Here is a 19,065-nt window from a genome sequence, read left to right as displayed (position 1 = left end):
ACACACATATACACATACATACATATATATACACAAAGTAAATCGGAAATAATCATTAAGGAGGTTCAGGAAGGTATCTTTTAAAAAGTAATATTTTAGCTGGGACGTGAAGCCAGGAGACAGAGATGAGAAGAGAGAACACTTCAGGTATGGAGTATATAGTCATTAAAAATTCCTGGAGTCTGGAGAATAGTATCTCCAGTATCTCCAGGGATCAGTATCACTATTTTGTGTTTTGTGGGAGCAGGGGAGAAGAGAGAAATTTATGGTATAAGACTAGGAAGGCTTGAAGGTGGGCAAATTTTTAAAGAACTTTTAAAACCAAATAGAAGATTTTATATTTTTGATGCTCAAGGTAATTTAAAAAAATTGGAATTTATTGAATAAATGGTTAGCATGTTTAGACCTATATTTTAGAAAGATCACTTTGATAGCTGAATGCAGAATAGACTGGAGTGGTGAGAAATCTGTAGTTAGGTTGTTGCAGCAGGTTATTGCAGTAGTACAAATCTGAGGTAATGAAAATGTACACCAAGGTGATAATAGAAATAGAGGATAGAAAGAGTGATATCCTAAAAACAAAAAAGGAGAATATGAAGAAGTTGAATGATGTCAGAAGCCAGTTTTTTAGAGAAGAATATCAATAGATCAAGTTAATATGAATAGTCTTCTCAAGAAGTTTGTGTTTATATTTTTTAGTCTCTATCTTGACACTATTATTCTTAATTTTATCTATATCCTTAAGCAGAAAACCTCTAGATCTTTATCTGTAGCCTTGACTTTTGGTTTGCGCTTCAGCCTTGTATCTTTGCTGACAAAACACATACACATCTCAGGGTTAAACATGTCACGTCAAAACTGAGTTAATTATTGTTCTTTCTAAAGTCATTCCTTATTATATATTATTTTATATTCCTTATGTGTATATATATGTGTAATATATTAAATATAAAAAAATTTATTTGTGTGTGCTTTGTATTAGTTTTAGGGTATGAGCTTCCTGAGTTCAGTACCTCTATCTTATCTAAGCTAAATCAGTATGTAGCATAGTATTTTGTACACATGATTACTTAACAAATATTTGTTGAATTTTATCGAATTTTTGTTTGAATTGAGTTTGGCAAGAGGCAGTATGGCATAGAGCAAGTTTTGAAGCCAGGAAAACTTATGTTCATGTCCCTTTGCTGACATATACTGACTACAGGACTCTCAATAGGACATCTTTCTATGCTTGCTAATTCTCCAAGAATATAATTTGCTGAGAAGGTGCCAGACTTTATTGGTAAAGAGAATATCCTCATTTAGAAGTGCCTATATTATTTAAATCACACATCCAGGTCCTAATCCTTCCTCACTTCTCACATCCTTTGCCTCCAGTTTGGTTTAACAATTCACTTAGAAAAGACCATGTGGATCAGGTTTGCCTGTTTCCCATGTTCATATACATATTCCAGCTACATATGGCTAGTAAGTTGGATCCTGACTTAAACCAAAAAAGGATTTATTATATTGCTTTCAGAAAATTACAAAGTTTCTTTAGTGGGCCCCAAATTCTCTTAGAAACAAAGGATTGTATTTTATTACCAGCATTCTGCCTCTTTTGCATGCTTCTGATACATGGTCACAGAATTCTGAAAAATTGAAAATGACTTATCACACAAAGATCTATGGAGAGGAACATTGTGGTTGTAAATAGGTTATAGCAACTAGCCAATGAGGAATTTCAAAAAATAGGAATAAGATATATCATCAGGGAAATAATAGGGAGAAAAAGTGAATTGTTCATGTGAGGGATAACATAAATGGCCTCAGGTTTTTTTTTTTTTGGGGGGGGGGTATCAAAAAAAAAAAGATTCTTCCATTACATTTGGAGAACCTCTTGTGATGTACTTATATGGGAGAATATGGATAAAAGTCACATAAATTGGAGAAGTATATATGGATAATCTTCATCTTTAAAAGAGATTAGATTACAGATACATTTTAGTATTGGAGAAATTTTATCATTGCCAAAAGGAAATTATATATACAGGTTATTTCTCCTCCTAGTTAAAACTCATAGCATTTTAATATTGCTTCTTATTGAGGGTTTATATAAAATAGGCTTTCTTATAGATCTTTATGATTTGATTGGGCCTCTATTATAGCTTAGATAGATCACTACTTTGATGGAAAAGAATAGATTTTACTGCAAGTTCCTTTTCTATAATTTTGTGAGGTCTATGTTATGAGAAAACTTTGCTATGCTTTGACTATGTGATCTGTAAATGTATTTAGTAACATTTGTTCAGAATTTGGAATGCAGTTGAATAGATGTGTAGGATTGTAAAATCCTAAAATGACTGACATTTTCTAATGAAAAATGGAAACCTGTAAAGTGTTTGCTGTAACTAAATGATTGCAGTTAATTTCTTATAAAGAAATACAAAAGCAACTTAAAATATGATCAAAATGTTGTTTCTTGTAGTACAGCCAGGAAAAACAGTAACAAGCTGTCTTTAAAAAAAAAAAAATCATATCCCTGGATGATATTCTAGCAACCTGGAATATTTAAATATAGCTCCAGGATAAAAAACAATTTAGGTTCAGTTAGAACTCACATTTGCTAATTTTCATTTTTACAGTTACCTTTTATTCTCAAGGACTGTATGGCAATGATTGAGATTTTTAATGGTATTAGTGATTCAAACTAAGAGATATGAATATTACTTCTATAGATTCTCAAAGCAAAGACTAACTATGCTTGCATGAGGTGTAATTAAACTATGTTGTCTCCAGTCTATTCTGGAATTGGTAACTTTAAAAAAAAGGAATATAAGATTACATACACAAATTTTTGTGAAAGACATTGTCTTCATGATTCTTTAAGATTATGGAAGGCAAATAGACTTTGGTTGGAAATGGCATCACATGTGTTATACAAAAGGATAATTCTGCATTTGAAAAAAAAGCATTTTCAACAAAGTGTTCCAGTGGATCCAGAAAGTAGAAAATAAATTAATTTTCAAGAGTAAGCTGACTTTTTAAGTTTTCAGTAATTCTATGATTTATAGGTTTGGTACTTTTTTTTAATAAGTTATAAAAAAAAAAGACACTTCTATTACCTTTTAAGTATTTGCCTTTTAAATGCTACCAAACAGAATAATTTTATTCCCTTTGGATATCTGTTTATTCTTTGATTCTATCTCTTGTCTTATATGAGGATATAGAATATCTTTAGGCAAAATCTACTTTTTATTTTTGCTTAATAATTAAGGGAAACCCTAGTGAAGAAGTGAAGTTTCAGATTCATTTTGAATGAATAAAAAGTGGATATCTTTGGACAAAGTCAGAGGTTCTTTTAATCATTGAGTGACTATATAGTAAGAAGTTCTCAGGGGAAATTGTGTAAAAGAGGGGGAGTAAGATAAAGTTTTTTCTTGATGTGAATTCAGGTAAAAGTTGGAGAAGTTGGGGGGAGAAGGCAGGGGTGCATGTAGTAAATATTAGCCGTGCTGGGAATATGCCACTGAGAAGTTTCACAATCAAAATCCAATATTGGAGGTGGAAGGGGTTTCATGATAAATACTGATTTTTTTTATTCATTTATTGTCATAAAAGGAATATTTTAACATTCTGAACTATTTAGAGACAGGAAGGAATCATAGGTTTTCAAATAAACAGGGCTCTGTTAGTTTGACCAGTAGAGATAATTAGAAGTGATTATGATTAGAGTCTAGATTACTGGTTAGAACTAGCAAGTCAATAAGAAGAATAGAATCCAGGCAAACTGTAAGATTGACTCTCTGATTCAACCTTAATCAGAGAATTAAGATTTAAGAAACTAAAAGTACCTGAAGCTAAAGTTTTAGAGAAGCCAAGCCAAGAGTTGAAAAGAAAATGACTTTAGGAACAAAAGGGGCCAATATTTAACATCTAACCTCTGGACTCAACCAACTTCAAATTATAATGATTTTTTTTTTTTCTCATGGGGCATATGCTAAGACTGCTAGGTGGATTAATCCCTATGCATTAATACAGTGATAGACTGGAAATCCTGGAGTTGAATATTACTCTTGATACTTAATATCTTTGTTACTGTGTGCATAATTGTATTTGTATTTTTAATGCCTTAAATACTTATTGATTAATGTCTTGAATGGGTAAGCAAGTTACTTAATTTCTCTGAGGCTGTTTTCCTTATCTATAAAAATGAGTATGATAATATCTTCTAGCATCTGCTTTTCAGTGTTCCTAGTAATTCTCAGTTCTACTAGTTCTCTATGTGCATGTAAACAGCTGGATTAAAGGAAAGTTAACTATTAGACACTTTTAATTTTTTCCTTTCAATTCAGTTCTGCTAAGAAATTGTAAGCTGAGTTGATAATAGAAATAAGTAGTAAATTTGGAGTTCAAAACAAAACAAAAAAAGAGGGAGTTGGGATTAAATACTGTCAAGAGGACATGGGTCCTCTTGATAACAGCACAATTTTCAAAACAGTTTAAGGTTTAAAAATAATTTACCTTATAATTTATATAAAGTATAAAAACATTTAGGTCTATAGAAGAATTAGTAGAAATATCATTCTTCCAGATTGGGACATTGTATTATTTTCCATCGACACAAAACCCTTTCCCTATAACTATTCAGCTTGAAGAAAGTTATCTTCCCTTCATTGTTCATCTTTGGACTTAATTAGAATATGACAGTATTTTCTACATTCCATCTTTCCACATTCCATCTTTCCATCTGTAATCCCATTCTGCACACTACATTGGTTTACCTATAGTGATATTGTGGGATCTAGTTCACTTCTATTTCTTTATGTTCTGACTTTTTTATTTCTTTGCATACTTGAAAAATCTGTTAACTATCTTTTTGTCATTTAATCCCCACCTCAATAGATCAGCTTCTCTCTTTATGTTTTTTTTTTTTTTAAAGCTGAGGAGATTTATTTTATGACTTATTATTTTCTTAATAGTTGCATTTATTTATCTTGTGTGCTACTATTGTTTAGGATGTTGCAAGTCTACTTACAAACTCAGTTTTTTTTTAGGCCCCTTTTTATGGAATGTTTATCTTTTTTAATGGATGTTTAAGTTTTTAAAAATTAATTTATTTTTTATTTTTAATATTATTTTATTTTTCCAGATGTAAAGATAGCTTTCAACATTCATTTTGGTAGGACTTTTGTATTCCAATTTTTTCTTACTTTTTCCCTTACCTCCTCCTCCTCAAGACAGCAAGCAATCTGATATAGCTTAAATAAATGCAATTACATTAAACATATTTCCATGTTTGTCATGTGGTGTGAGAAAAATCAGACCAAAAGAGAAAACAAAAGGAGGAAAAAAAACAAAGGAGACAGTACCGTGCACATTCAGTCTCCATGGTTTGCTTTCTGGATGCAGATGGCATTTTCCATTTCAAGTCTATTGGATTTGCTTTGAATCACTGCATTGTTGTGAAAAGCCAAGTCCATGATAGTTGATCATCACATAATCTTATTACTGTGTATGATGTTTTCTTGGTTCTGCTCACTTCACTGCTATTCCAAAACTACCTCAAACTCCTTTCATGTTGAGGAGTTGGCTTTTCCCAGTTTTTATCCCAGCTCTAAATGAGATAAATTTATCTTATATCAGTAAACATTTATATGAACATGAAGGAGGAATGGGAAGTGGGTATCAACTGACTCTTCAATCTCATTCCTATCTGACCTGGTTAAAGGAAGAAGAAAACACACACACAGATGGGTACGAAATACATTTAATTCAGTAAGATAATAGGGAGGAGAAAGAATTAGAAGGATGATAGATTAAGGGAAGGATTAGTTTTAAGCAAAACAAATACTTAAATATGTACAAAAATATTTATAAGTTTTTTTGAGATTGCAAAGAATGAGAATCCGAATGAGTATCTACAAATTGGGGAATGGATGAATAAATTATGAAATACAAATGTGATGGAATATGATTGTGTTTTAAGAAATGATGTAGAGAATCGTGGAGAAATCTGGAAAGACTTGTGTGAACCAATGCATACAGAATCAGGAGAATAATTTCTACAAAGACAACAAAACAATAAAGGCAAAAAACTTTGAGAGAATTAGGAACTCTTACCAGTATAATGACAAACCATGATTCTAGAGAATCAATGATGAAGTGTGCTACCTATTTCCTGATAGACAGTCTCAGAATTTAAAATGATTTTTTTGGTACATGGCTAATAAGAAAATTTGTTTTGACTATACATTTTTGTAATAGATTTTGTTTTTCTTTTTTTTTTCTTATTTGAAAGGGAGGTGCTTTTAGGAGAGTAATAAGGCAGATTTTTATTGATGGATTCAAATAAAATGCAGTTCAAAAAAAAATGCTAACCAAATCCTGATGTAAAAATGATAATCTCCAAGATACAGAATGAGATATAGATATTTGGGGAACTTATTTTGATTTACTATGCACATTTCTGACAAATGTTTTTGTTTTTTCTTTCTTCCTTCCTTTTCCTCTTCTCCCCCTGTCTCTTTGTTTCTGTCTCTCACTTTCTTCCCTCCCTTGCTGTCTATAGATAAACGAATAACATTTAGTATTAAAGAAAAATAAATTCTTAATTAAAATATAAAAATTAAATCAAAGAAAAATCTAAGAGATTAGATTAGAGCTAGGTGGTAAATAGATCTGAAAATTATCTGCCTAGATGATAATTGAACTCATGAAAGTTGATGAAATCACTAAGTTTGATGAGAAGAGTGCCCAGGTTAAGATCTAATAAAGGAAATTAGAAGACTAAACAACAAGAGCCAGGTGCTAAAATGGGTAGAGAGGGTACCAGCCCCGAAGTCATTAGGACCTGAATTCAAATTCTGATACATACCAGCAGTGTTATCCCAAGAAGTCACATAACCATAGTTGTCTCAAAAAGAGAGAGACAGAGACAGAGATAGAGAGAGATTTGATAGTGTCAAAAGGCTACCCAGAGGTGAAGAATATGGTAACCATTAAATTTATCAATCAAGACAGGAATGATTCTAGCTTGATTTCAGACACCTTTCCTTCAAGCTAGGTGTAGTCACTCATTTTGTGCCTATGACCCAATTTATTCCTGGTTCTTGTTATTTTCTTCTATTGCTGGGTTAAGATAGATGGTGCCTTTCTTTTCAGGTTTGGGGGAGGTGTGGAGTACATTCTTAAGCATTACAGTTACTTTGAGAAATGGGAAATGGATGAGCATTTAGTTGGTTCCCACAGTTATGAAAATTAAATTGAAGAAATGAAACAAATTAGAAAATTGAAACCCACTGGGACATCAAAGAATAATCAAGGATAGAGGTTATCTCTCCCCAAAGAATGTAAGAATGGAAGCTCCTGGGGGCCAGGAACTGGCTATGTAATGAGAACTGGTAATGTTAGAATTAGGATAAAGAAAGCCTCCTCACTCTAACTCTCTGGCTGCAGCTGTTAGAGTGATGGTGGTTGTACCCTTTCTCATGAGAAAAAATAAAGACCTTTTCTGATATCTGACTCAGATTATAAGATTTTTGATTCTTGTGGTCATTGTCCCACACATTACCTAATCTACGGCTTACATCGGACAGAAGGAAATCTAATTGTTGTATAATTCCCTTCACCATTGTCTATATATTAAAATACATGTTAAAATTCCTAATCTAGCTTCTTCCCATTTCACCTTATTTCAGACTATTAACCTTTTAAACTTTCCTTAAACTCAGACATCCTTTTTTCTCATCTCCATTATTTTGAAAAATCCTTCTATATCTAGAAAGTTTTTTTTTTTTTTTTTTTTTTAATATTCCCCTTTGGAATATCCTTGCCTTCCTTTAAAGTTCAGCCGAGAAGCCATTGGTCTATGAATCCTTTTCAATTCTCCTTTTTTACAATTAATGACTCAGTTTATTTAAAGTAAAACTATAATAATATCATTGTCTGAAAACAGTGAAAGTAACCTATAAAATAAAATGGAAAGTTAATTATTAAAGATAGAGCTTCATAAATGTATTTTTATGATTTTGTTCCCTGCCTTCCAGTGTTTTAAGAATCTTGTGAAATGGTGTAGAAATAAGTTTTATTAAAAGTTTCATTCAAGACACACAAATGAAAAGTGGATCCAGAAGTATGTTAGATGGTTAAAATTATTTTAGCTTACTAAAACTTACTGTGGAGATTTTACTTGGAAATTATAGGATTGCTTCCAAATATCTTAAGTTTTAAGTTTTAACAATTCTAAATATAAATATATTTTGAAAAAATAAACATGAGAAAGCAATTTTAAAGATACCCTCAAAAGGTCTTTTGATTACACTGTTAATATTCTTTTACTTTCCATTTTTGATATCTCTAGAATAGGGACTGAGAGAATCATTTATCACAAAATCATAGAGCATTTTTGTCATGGAATTCTGCTTGGGCAAATTGACATAATACTCTGCTGCTATTTTTTTTTTTTCACCAGTGGAGTGTTTTAGGAGTGTTAGAAAATCTTTATGTTCTTTATGATAATTCAAATTGAAAGTAATTAGAAGTCTAGAAGAGAGAGAGCTGAGGTCAAAAGAAGCTTCTAACTTTAGTTGTCTGCTTATGGCTTATTAATAGCTTCAAGTACCTCTGAGATTTCCTGAGGCAGTTTAGACTCTATATTTAAGAAAGAATATGATAATGAATTTCTATAAGCATTTTTTTTTGATCTGGTCTTTTGTTTATGTTATCTGTAGAATCTTGCATCCTGGGATCCAGCTAATCCTGATTGCCTTCTGCTTGTGGTGAAGGAACTCGTGCAACAGTATCACCAGTTTCAGTGTAGCCGCCTCCGTGAGAGCTCTCGCCTCATGTTTGAGTACCAGACATTACTTGAAGAGCCACAGTATGGAGAACACATGGAAATTTATGCTGGGAAAAAAAATAACTGGGTGAGTTTTTGGGAGAAATAAATTAATAACAAAAACTTAAAAATGAATATTCTCAGAAATTGTTTCCTAGTAAATGTTTGTTGTCCTTAAAAATGATTTTGTTGAATCATACTATTCTTGGAGTATCCTTTTGTCTCATTTTCCTCTACCAAACTTTTTGAAAAAGTTGTGTACACTTTATTTTTCTGACTGTATAGCCTTTTGTAGCATGGCTTCCTACATTATCACTCCATAATTATGATTAATTATTTAATTACCAGATAAAAGTATTTTCTCATTTGCCATCTTTCTTGACTTTTCCCCTGCCTTTGATTCTGTGACCATCCTTTCCTGTTCTTTTTTCTTATCTAGGATTTCCTGACACTAATCTCTCTTTTCTTTTTAGTGCTGTGACAAATTCTCATTCTCTAATGCTGCATCATTATCTGTATCACACACCTAACTGGGGATGCACCCCCCAGGTTCTGTCTTGGAGTCTTTTCTTTTTCTTCTGTACATTTTCTTTTTGTACAACCCTCATCAGCCCTGCTGATTTACATTTATTATTTCTATTTAGATGACTCCTTGATCTTTATATCTAGCTCTAATCTCTTCTGAGCTCTAGTCTTACATTACCATCTCGCTGTTGGACATTTAGAACTAGATGTCCCAGAGGCATCTCCAATAGAAGTTTCCAAATATAACCCATTATCATGTGCTCCAAATCTTCTCTTCTAATGAACTCTCATATTTCTGTTATGGGTCATTCTTTAAGTCTCCAGATTTGTAAACTTGGTGTAAGCCTTGGTTCTTCATTCTCTACCCCATATATGCCATAACTTTTCCATTTCTGTCTTTACAATCCTTGAGATTGTAAAACTCATTTTTCTTTATTTACACTATTGTTACCTTATTTCAGTTCCTCATTTTTCTCATCTTGCCTGAAAAATTGCACTGACTTCCTAATAGTCTCCTCCTAACTTGTCTGTCTCCATTCCAATAATGATGATGATGATGATACCAGCTAAAAAGTATATTGAACTTCAAAGCTGATAAAGTTTGATTTACAGATATATTATCTCATTTGATTCTCACATTATCACTGTGGGTGAGGATGCTATAATTATCCTCACTCTAAAGATGAAGAAAATTAGCCCAGAATGTGACTTTCTCACATAAATTTAGTCACACAACTAAGACCAGAAAGTACCTTAGGTGAATTTGAATTTATTTCTTCTTTATTCTAAACCAGTGGTTCTCAAAGTATGGTCTAGAGAATCCTGGGGATCTCTGAAAACCTTTTAGAGGGTCTACAAATTCAAAAACAGTTTTATTTCCAATATGGTAAATGTCTGTAAATATAATCCAGATAAACAAAAATGCTTTGGAGAGAGCCTCAATAATTTTTAATAGGATAAAGATATTGAAAACAAAAGTTTGAGAACCACTGCTCTAAACCCTGCATTGTATTCATGATGATACCTCATTGCCCTAATCTTTTTTCTTATTTAATATTTTATTTTTTTCCAAATTACATGTAAAAATTACTGAAGTATTTCTTTTCTTCATTATTTAGTTCCAAATTCTCTGTCAGCTCTCCTCTCCCCATTGAGAAGGCAAGCAATTTGACGTAGGTTATACATGTATAATCATGCAAAACATATTTACATGGAAGTTATTCTGTGAGAGAAAACACAGACAAAAAATTCCAAGAAAAAGTAAGTAAAGAAAAAGTTTCTTTGATCTGCATTCAGACTCTACCAGTTCTTTCTCTGGAGATGGACAGCACATTTTATCATAAGTCCTACAGAATTGTTTTGGATTATTGTATTGCTGAGAATAGCTAAGTTATTCATAATGTATTAGTGTATACAATATTGTTGTTACTTGTGCAGTGTTCTTTTGGTTCTGCTCATTTCATTTTGCATCAGGTCATGTGAGTCTTTCTGTGTTTTTTTGAGAGAATCCTGCTTATCATTCTTTTTTTTTTTCATAATTATAACTTTTTATTGAGACAATCCATGCCTGAGTAATTTTTTTAAAATAACTTTTTATTGACAGAACCCATGCCAGGGTAATTTTTTACAATATATGTGTGCAGAATCAAACAGTTCTCTTATTGCACAGGGAGAATTGGATTCAGAAGGTAGAAATAACCCGGGAAGAAAAACAAAAATGCAAACAGTTTACATTCATTTCCCAGTGTTCTTTCTTTGGATGTAGCCGCTTCTGTCCATCCTTGATCAATTGAAACTGAGTTAGATCTCTTTGTCAAAGAAATCCACTTCCATCAGAAAACATCTTCATGCAGTATCGTTGTTGAAGTATATAATGATCTCCTGGTTCTGCTCATTTCACTTAGCATCAGTTCATGTAAGTCTCTCCAAGCCTCTCTGTATTCATCCTGCTGGTCATTTCTTACAGAACAATAATATTCCAGAACATTCATATACCACAATTTATCCAACTATTCTCCAATTGATGGGCATCCATTCATTTTCCAGTTTCTAGCCACTACAAACAGGGCTGCCACAAACATTTTGGCACATATAAGTCCCTTTCCCTTTTTTAGTATCTCTTTGGGGTATAAGCCCAGTAGTACATGCCTGGTTAATTTTTTACAACATTATCCCTTGCACTCACTTCTATTCCGACTTTTTCCCTCCCTTCCTCCAGCCCCTCCCCCAGATGGCAAGCAGTTCTATATATGTTAAATATGTCACAGTATATCCTAGATACAATATATGTGTGCAGAACTGAACGTTCTCTTGTTGCACAGGAAGAATTGGATTCAAAAGGTAGAAATAACCCAGGAAGAAAAACAAAAATGCAAACAGTATACATTCATTTCCCAGTATTCTTTCTTTGGGTGTAGCTGCTTCTAGTCCATCATTGATCAATTGAAACTGAGTTAGATCTCTTTGTCAAAGAAATCCACTTCCTTCAGAATATATCCTCATACACTATCGTTGTTGAAGTAGATTCCATATATTCAATAATATTCCATAACATTCACATACTACAATTTACCCAACCATTCTCCAATTGATGGGCATCCATTCATTTTCCAGTTTCTAGCCACTACAAACAGGGCTGCCATAAACATTTTGGCACATACAGGTCCCTTTCCCTTCTTTAGTATCTCTTTGGGATATAAGCCCAGTAGTTTGCTCATCATTCTTAACACACAATGGTATTTCACCACAATCTCATATAACAACTTGTTCAGCCATTTTCTCTATTGATGGAAATCCCTTCCTTTTCCAATTATATTCCAAGACTAAAAGAGTTGCTATAAATATTCTTGTACACATAGGTCCTTTTCTTTTTTGTGTTTTGTTTCTTTGGGATATAGACCTAGTAGTGGTAATCCTTGAGCAAAGTGTATGTTTAGTTTTATAGCTCTTTGAGCATAGTTCCATATTGCTCTCCAGAATGGTTAAATCAGTATACAGCTTCACAAAGAGTATGTTAGTGTTTTAATTTTCCCCCATTCCCCTCTAACATTTGTCATTTTTCTTTTCTGTCATATTAGCCAGTTTGACAAGTATGAAGTGAAGTAGTAGCTCAAGAGTTTTTTAAATTTGCGTTTTTCTCATCAATAGTGATTTAGAACATTTTAAAAATATGGCTGTTGATAGCTTTGATTACTTTCTCTGAAAACTGCCTGTTTATTTCTTATGATTATTTATCAGTTGAAGATTGCCTCTTATTTCTCATTTTTCTATATGTTTAATTTTTTCATATATCAGAGAAACTCACTGTAAAAAACTTTTTCACAGTAATGATTTACCAACTCTCTATTTCCCTCCATTCTATTTTCTTCCCATTTATGGTAAGATGGATTTCTATATCCAGCTGAGCATGTTTATTATATCCTCTTTGAGCCAGCTGATGTGAGCACTCCCCCGATGCAAGTACTCCAACCCTGTTTCCTTCATTTCCCTCTTCATTGTAAAATCTCTTTCCAGGTATATTTTATCTCAGATAACCTATTCCATTCTACCTCTCCTTTTCCTGTTCTCCCAGTGCATTTTTCTTTCTCATCTCTTAATTTTATTTCTTTAGGTAATCAAAGCCTTCACATTCAACTCATACTTCTGCTTTCTATTTATGTATCTCCTGTCCTAATAATGAGACAGATTTTAGGAATTATAAATGCCATTTTCCCATGTAGTAATATAAAGAGTTTAACCTTAATTGAATTGCTTATGATTTTTATTTCCTATTTAGCTTTTTATGTTTTTTTCCATAATCAGCTTTAGTATTTTCTATTCAGCTCTGGTATTTTCATCAGGAATGCTTGAAAATCTTTTATTTCATTGAGTGTCCATCCCCTCTACTCCTCTTGGAGATAATTTTCAGTTTTGCTGGAGAGGTGATTTTTGGTTGTAATTCTAGCTCTTTTGCCCTCTGGAATATCATATCCAAGCCTTCTGATTTTTTAATGTAAAAGCTGCTAAATCCTTTGTGAGCCTGACTGTGACTCCATGATATTTGAATTGTTTCTTTCTTTTCTTTTCTTTTCTTTTTTTTAAATAAATTTTTATTTACAAGTTATATGCATGGGTAATTTTATAGCATTGACAATTGCCAGACCTTTTGTTCCAATTTTTCCCCTCCTTTCCCCCATCCCCTCTCCCCGATGGCAGGTTGACCAATACATGTTAAATATGTTAAAGTTGAATTGTTTCTTTTTGACTGCTTGTACTATTTTATCATTGATCTAGGTTCTCTACTCCCATAATCCAGGGAGTTTTCATTTTGGGATCTCTTTCAGCAGATAATTGGTGGTTTCTTTCAATTTCTATTTTAGTCTGTGGTGTTAGACTATCAAGACAATTTTCCTTGATAATTTTTTGAAAAATGATGTATAAACACTATTTTTGATCATGACTTTCAGGTAGTTTAGTACTTCTTAAGTAATCTCTCCTGGATCTATTTTCCAGGTCAGGCCTTTTTCTAATGTGATATTTCTTTCTTTCTTTTTTTTTTTTTTTTCATTCTTTTGATTTTGTTTCTTGATGTCTCTCAAACTCATTAACTTCCACTTGTCCAATTCTAACTTTTAAGGAATTATTTTTTTTCTTATGTATTATTTTTTTAAAAAAGTATTTACTTAAAACTAAAATAAGAAAAAACAAAATAGAAAAAGAAAGACAGAAAAAGAAAACAAAACATGTCATGTGCCAGCAGACTTTCTATGGTCAAAATTTTTTTCTTTTGTTTACCCATTTTACAACCTATTTCTTGATGTTTAACTATGCTAAAATGGTACTTGGCTTCCCAAGTAGAGGGTACACTGTTCCAATTTTCAAGTTTCTTGTGTAACTGTTTTCAGAGGTTATTTTGGGGGATTTCTTATGTTTACTTTTTCAAGATAATATCATCTAGGGAAGAACATGTTTATTAATCTCTTGTACTGTACATTTATTTGTAAGTATCTATAAGCACTGTATTTTACCCTGAAGTGTGACTAGGTTCCCTTCTTGTCTTGGCCACAAATCTCTGCTGTGCTAGTGCTCCTCTCACCCTGTGACTAAGACCCAGGACTGCAATACAGTTATAGGCAATGCAACAGAGTCCTGTGCCTGGTGGCAGCAGAGGTACCTATGTAAATTTCCTTCTGACCTATTGTCCAATCGCCTTATCATCTATGGCCTGAAAGATCTGGAAATTGCTAGTGCTCCCAGTGATTCAGTTACCCTGAGTCCTGTTCCTGATATGTTGAGTCCTAGATTGGTCTGGCCTCAATTGTACTCCTTTCCCATCCTGATACAACAGATTTTTTTTTCTTATGATCTAAGTTTTTTGGGGCTGGAAAATTGTTTCATTCTGTCTTTTTATGGGTTCTGCCACTCTAGAATTTGTTTAGAGTCATTATTTAAAGGTATTTGGAAGGGTTTTGGTGGAGAGCTCTGGTAAGTCCCTGCCTTTATTCTGACATCTTGTCTCTACCTCTCTGCCTACTCTTTCTTATGGCTCTAATCTATCTTCCAATAATCTTGGAGGATTTTCCTATCCTCTTTGTCTGCCAAAATTATTTTTCTTAAATACCAATTTGACCATGCTATTCTACAAATTTCCTAATTGCTTCTAGGAGCAAATAAAAACTCTGCCTAGCTTTTAAATAATTTTGTAACTTAGCTCTGGTGTATCAGTTTTTCCAAAATTGAACTTATTTTCTTTCCTCAAGCCCTTACCTTTTCTAAACTTCCCTGTTATTATCTGTAGCACCAACACACACTGTCTAGGTATCTTCCTTTATTACTTGGTACCCTCCCAAGGCTCTCCAGTCATTTGCTAAGTCCTAAAACTCTTCTGATGTAATTTATCTTGTATATATCTTTTTCATTCCTCTGACATTACAACTACTCTGGTATGGGCCCTTATCATTTTATACTTTAGAGTATTGCAGTAGATTATGAGGGGTCAATAGTCAGAAAGTTATTACAATGAATCCTTTGGTGGGCACTGGATTTAGGACTTTGTTGCATTGTCCATATGTAGTTCCAAGTTGCAGTTGAAACCTGGAGGTTTAGATTTTATTGTTATTAGCTGTTTTCTTTGTCTTTTTAGTTACAAGGGAAGAAAAACTGTAGAGGGTCACAGTCAGTGGGGAAATTTTGGGTGAGGTATAAGACCCTTCAGCCCAGAGGGAACCTGCTGACAATGTCTAGTTGGGGTCCCTATCTCCCCTAAAGGATCTCGGCCTTCCTAAGAAGTCAGGGGATGGTGACAACCTCTGTTGAGATTGAAGCAGAGTGATAGAAGGTAGAAGAGTGATACCAGGTGACAACTACATACAATAGCAAGCTGTTTATGTTGTTTTTGTTAATTATGAAAAAGAGAAAGCCCTTGAAATAAACAGACTCCATTTTTTCACTCTCCTCAGGAGTCCTGCCTCATCACTTCTCCACTAAGCAGGATATTTTAATCACTCCAGTGTGGGGATTCTAGAAAAGAATGGTATGTTTTGTCACCCCAACTTAGGGTCTCTAGAAAGCAGGACATAACAAAAAACAAATAATATTTTAACATTGAATGTCATGGATCATTTTTCATAGTTTCTGGTAGACTTTGTTTCCTTTCATGACTACACTTTTTTATTGTGATTTGAATTTTACAAATCAAGTTAAGTTAAAACATTTATTTAGTTAAAAATCTGACATTTTTAGAAATATGTACACTCACTCTGAATAGCTGAAAAGATTTTTGGATTCAGGATGAATGGTGAATCAAAATATACTATGGTCAAAATACACAAAGATCAATGTTGAGCATAAAACTTAACTGCCAAATGCAGAAATATTAAATGCACCATTTTCAGATTACAAAGGAACAAAAATTACATTCAATAAAAGGCCATGGAAAGATAGATTAAAATGAATTGGAAACTAAATAACCAAATTCTAAAGAATTAGTGGTTCAAGGATCAAAACATAGAAGGAATAATTTCATTAAAGAGAATGACAACAATAAGAAAAAATGACAAAATTCATACAATGCAGACCGCAACTTGGAACTAAGTATAGGCAACTTGGTAGGGTCTTGAACCCTGCTAGTCAAGGACCCCTTGTAACCTCTTTTTGAAATTACAAGAGTCTATGAATGGAGACTTCTTGAAACTGCTGCTTCAGCTGCTTCCAAAGCCTATCGTTAGCCCAGTTGTGGCAGGCCTTCACTATGCTACAAGATCGACTGCCACTCCTGTGTGACAGACCTTTCCTTCCATCTTTCTAAGTTGTCTTGGGACTGGAAATTATTTCACCCATAACCTTTTGTTACTTCTGTTGCACTAGAAATTGATTTAGGTTGTTATTTTAAAATGGTTTGCAGAGGAAATTGGAAGAATTCAGGTATGTTCCTGCCTCTACTCTGCCATCTTTGTTCTGTCTCCAATATTATAATTGCATAATATTAAAATTTATTTTACTGTCATTTTCTTGAAAGTTTTTTGAAGGCAGGAATTGTATTTTCTTTCTTTTTATCTCCAATGCTTAACATTATTCCTGGTACATAGTATAGATTTAATACATGCTTATTGATTGATTGCCTAAGGTCTTGTAAATAACTGTGGAGAATTAATTATTTTAATTTTACAATAGTTTCTACTCTAATATAATCCCTCATTACTTGACTAGTATTCTGGGAATGTTTCAATATCTAATGCATAGAAGTACTCAGAGCCTGTACAATAACTTTGATCAAAATATATTTAATCTCTTGATAAAAATAGTCCTCAAGAAGTTTCTATGAGGTTTGGAAGCCTACTGTTCAATCTAGTCTTTCTATACTTCTTACCAAGAGGATTGAGGGTGTGGTGTTTTGTAAAAGTTTGTAAAGTTAAGTTGCCATAGTGCTTTTTAAGACTATCCTGACTTACCAGTAATTCTGAGTAGTACTGGAGACTTAACTCACTATGTTTCAATTAACTCCTTGCTCAAAGTTTTATAACACAAACTATTGCAGTAGTTTCCTCTTGGTTCTTTTGCTGTTGGTCTTTTTTCTAGTCATTCTTCAGACAGCTAATAAGTTGGCCTTCTTAACAGATCTCACCCTCTCATTCAAAGATTTCTTTGATTTCTCCTTGAAATTATTGAAATTACTTTGTACTTATAGATGTATAAAATCTTAGGAACATAGATTGAGAAGCAGAAGAGATCTAAATGAAAGGCCAGTTTGCTTGTTTAATAGATGACAAAACTAATGCTTAGAGAAATTAAATGATTGGCCTGATGTCACATAGCTAGTAATATTGTCAGAGGCAGGATTTTGCTTCGTCTTTCTGACCCCACATTTCTGTTCCCTATGTATTACCCTTACCCAATTAAATATAAGGTTCTTCCTGTCTCTAAATCCTTGTTCTCACTTAATAAATTCTTTTTATTATCTAATAGCTACAAGTTCTCATGGCATATTCTTTTTATGTTAATATCCTTAGGGCTGTTCCAGTGCTTTCTATAGATGATCTGAGCTACTGGAATACTGATCAAGGGGTCCCTAGAGTTTAGCATTTCCATGAACTTTTATAGATATTTGCTCATAGCTGATAGAAAAGTGGTAACCTTTGGAAAATGCCCAATGATCACCTGCACTGAGAGCAAAAATAAGTGTAGAAGGTTAAGAATTGGCTGGCAAAAATACCTTTTGATGCTATAATCCCATTGTTCACTTTTCTAAAAATAGTAGCATATCATTTAAGAAGCAAAATGTGAACAGAAGATACTTCAGAATGAGGCACTGTCAGTATTAAAATAGTGACTTCAAGTCAAATGACTCAAATACTAAAACTAGGTTACCATTCTCTGAGATGAATATTCATATTGTTCAAAGCTCATTACAGTGGAAGTAGTAAACTAAGAACTGTTTTTTAAACAAATAGGGTATCAGTTAATTGAAGGATGGCTAAACAAATTGTCAGAAATTAATGAAATGAGAGACTACTCCTCTCTAATAAAAAGATCATTATGAGAAATTCAAATTATCATAGGAAGATATACATGAAGTGAAGCAGAATAAAATAAACAGAATCAGGGAAATGAAGTATTTAACATTAAGTTAATTGAAGGAAAGGCAACTACTTTGCTTGATATTATTTGATTGTTTATTCTGTCAGCTCTCACTTTCCATATCCTGCCTATTATACTTATCTTATTTGTCTTAGATTGTGCATGCTCTCACCCCTAGATTTGTACTCATTGAAGTTAGATTGGCTCCAATCTATTACCTACAATTATATTCTCTTTTTAACTCAAATAACAGGTCTTATCTGTTTTTGAATTAGCCTTCTGAGAATCTGCCTTTTCACCTGTCTGGTTCTTTCCTCCCTCTCCCAGTAAGTATTTTCTAAAAATGGAAGTTCTGCAGAAAGTAATTAGATTCCTTATATTGAATAAACTTTTATGTCATTTTTTTTTCTTCTGGGTAACCAATAATTAATTTATTAATCAGGTTAGTTGATAGTAAATTGATGGTCAGTTTCTTTTGATAACTAAAGATCTTTTTTCTCAGTAATCAAAGATCACTTTTGCCTCTTAAGCTATCTCATTAATAGATTGAAATATACATAATCATCAAATTGATAAGTATGGTTAAATAATCATTAGGTATTCTAAATACTTTTTATTTTATTGTTTTATATAGAATACAATTGATGTTTTAGTGTCATACAATTACG

General features: G+C 32.8%; 1 protein-coding gene across 2 annotated transcripts in view; it reads left to right on the top strand.

Annotated features, from left to right (window-relative positions):
- BABAM2 (BRISC and BRCA1 A complex member 2) overlaps window positions 1-19,065 on the top strand; it is a 561,272-nt gene that overhangs the window by 130,609 nt on the left and 411,598 nt on the right. For both annotated transcript variants that reach the window (XM_051976228.1, XM_051976227.1), the window contains exon 5: window positions 8,712-8,906. In XM_051976228.1, coding sequence (XP_051832188.1) covers window positions 8,712-8,906 — 195 coding nt within the window. The remainder of the gene's footprint in view (window positions 1-8,711; window positions 8,907-19,065) is intronic.

The sequence above is a fragment of the Antechinus flavipes genome, chromosome 2 (genome assembly GCF_016432865.1).
Source record: "Antechinus flavipes isolate AdamAnt ecotype Samford, QLD, Australia chromosome 2, AdamAnt_v2, whole genome shotgun sequence".
NCBI lineage: Eukaryota > Metazoa > Chordata > Mammalia > Dasyuromorphia > Dasyuridae > Antechinus > Antechinus flavipes.
This window is presented reverse-complemented; position numbering and strand designations above follow the sequence as displayed.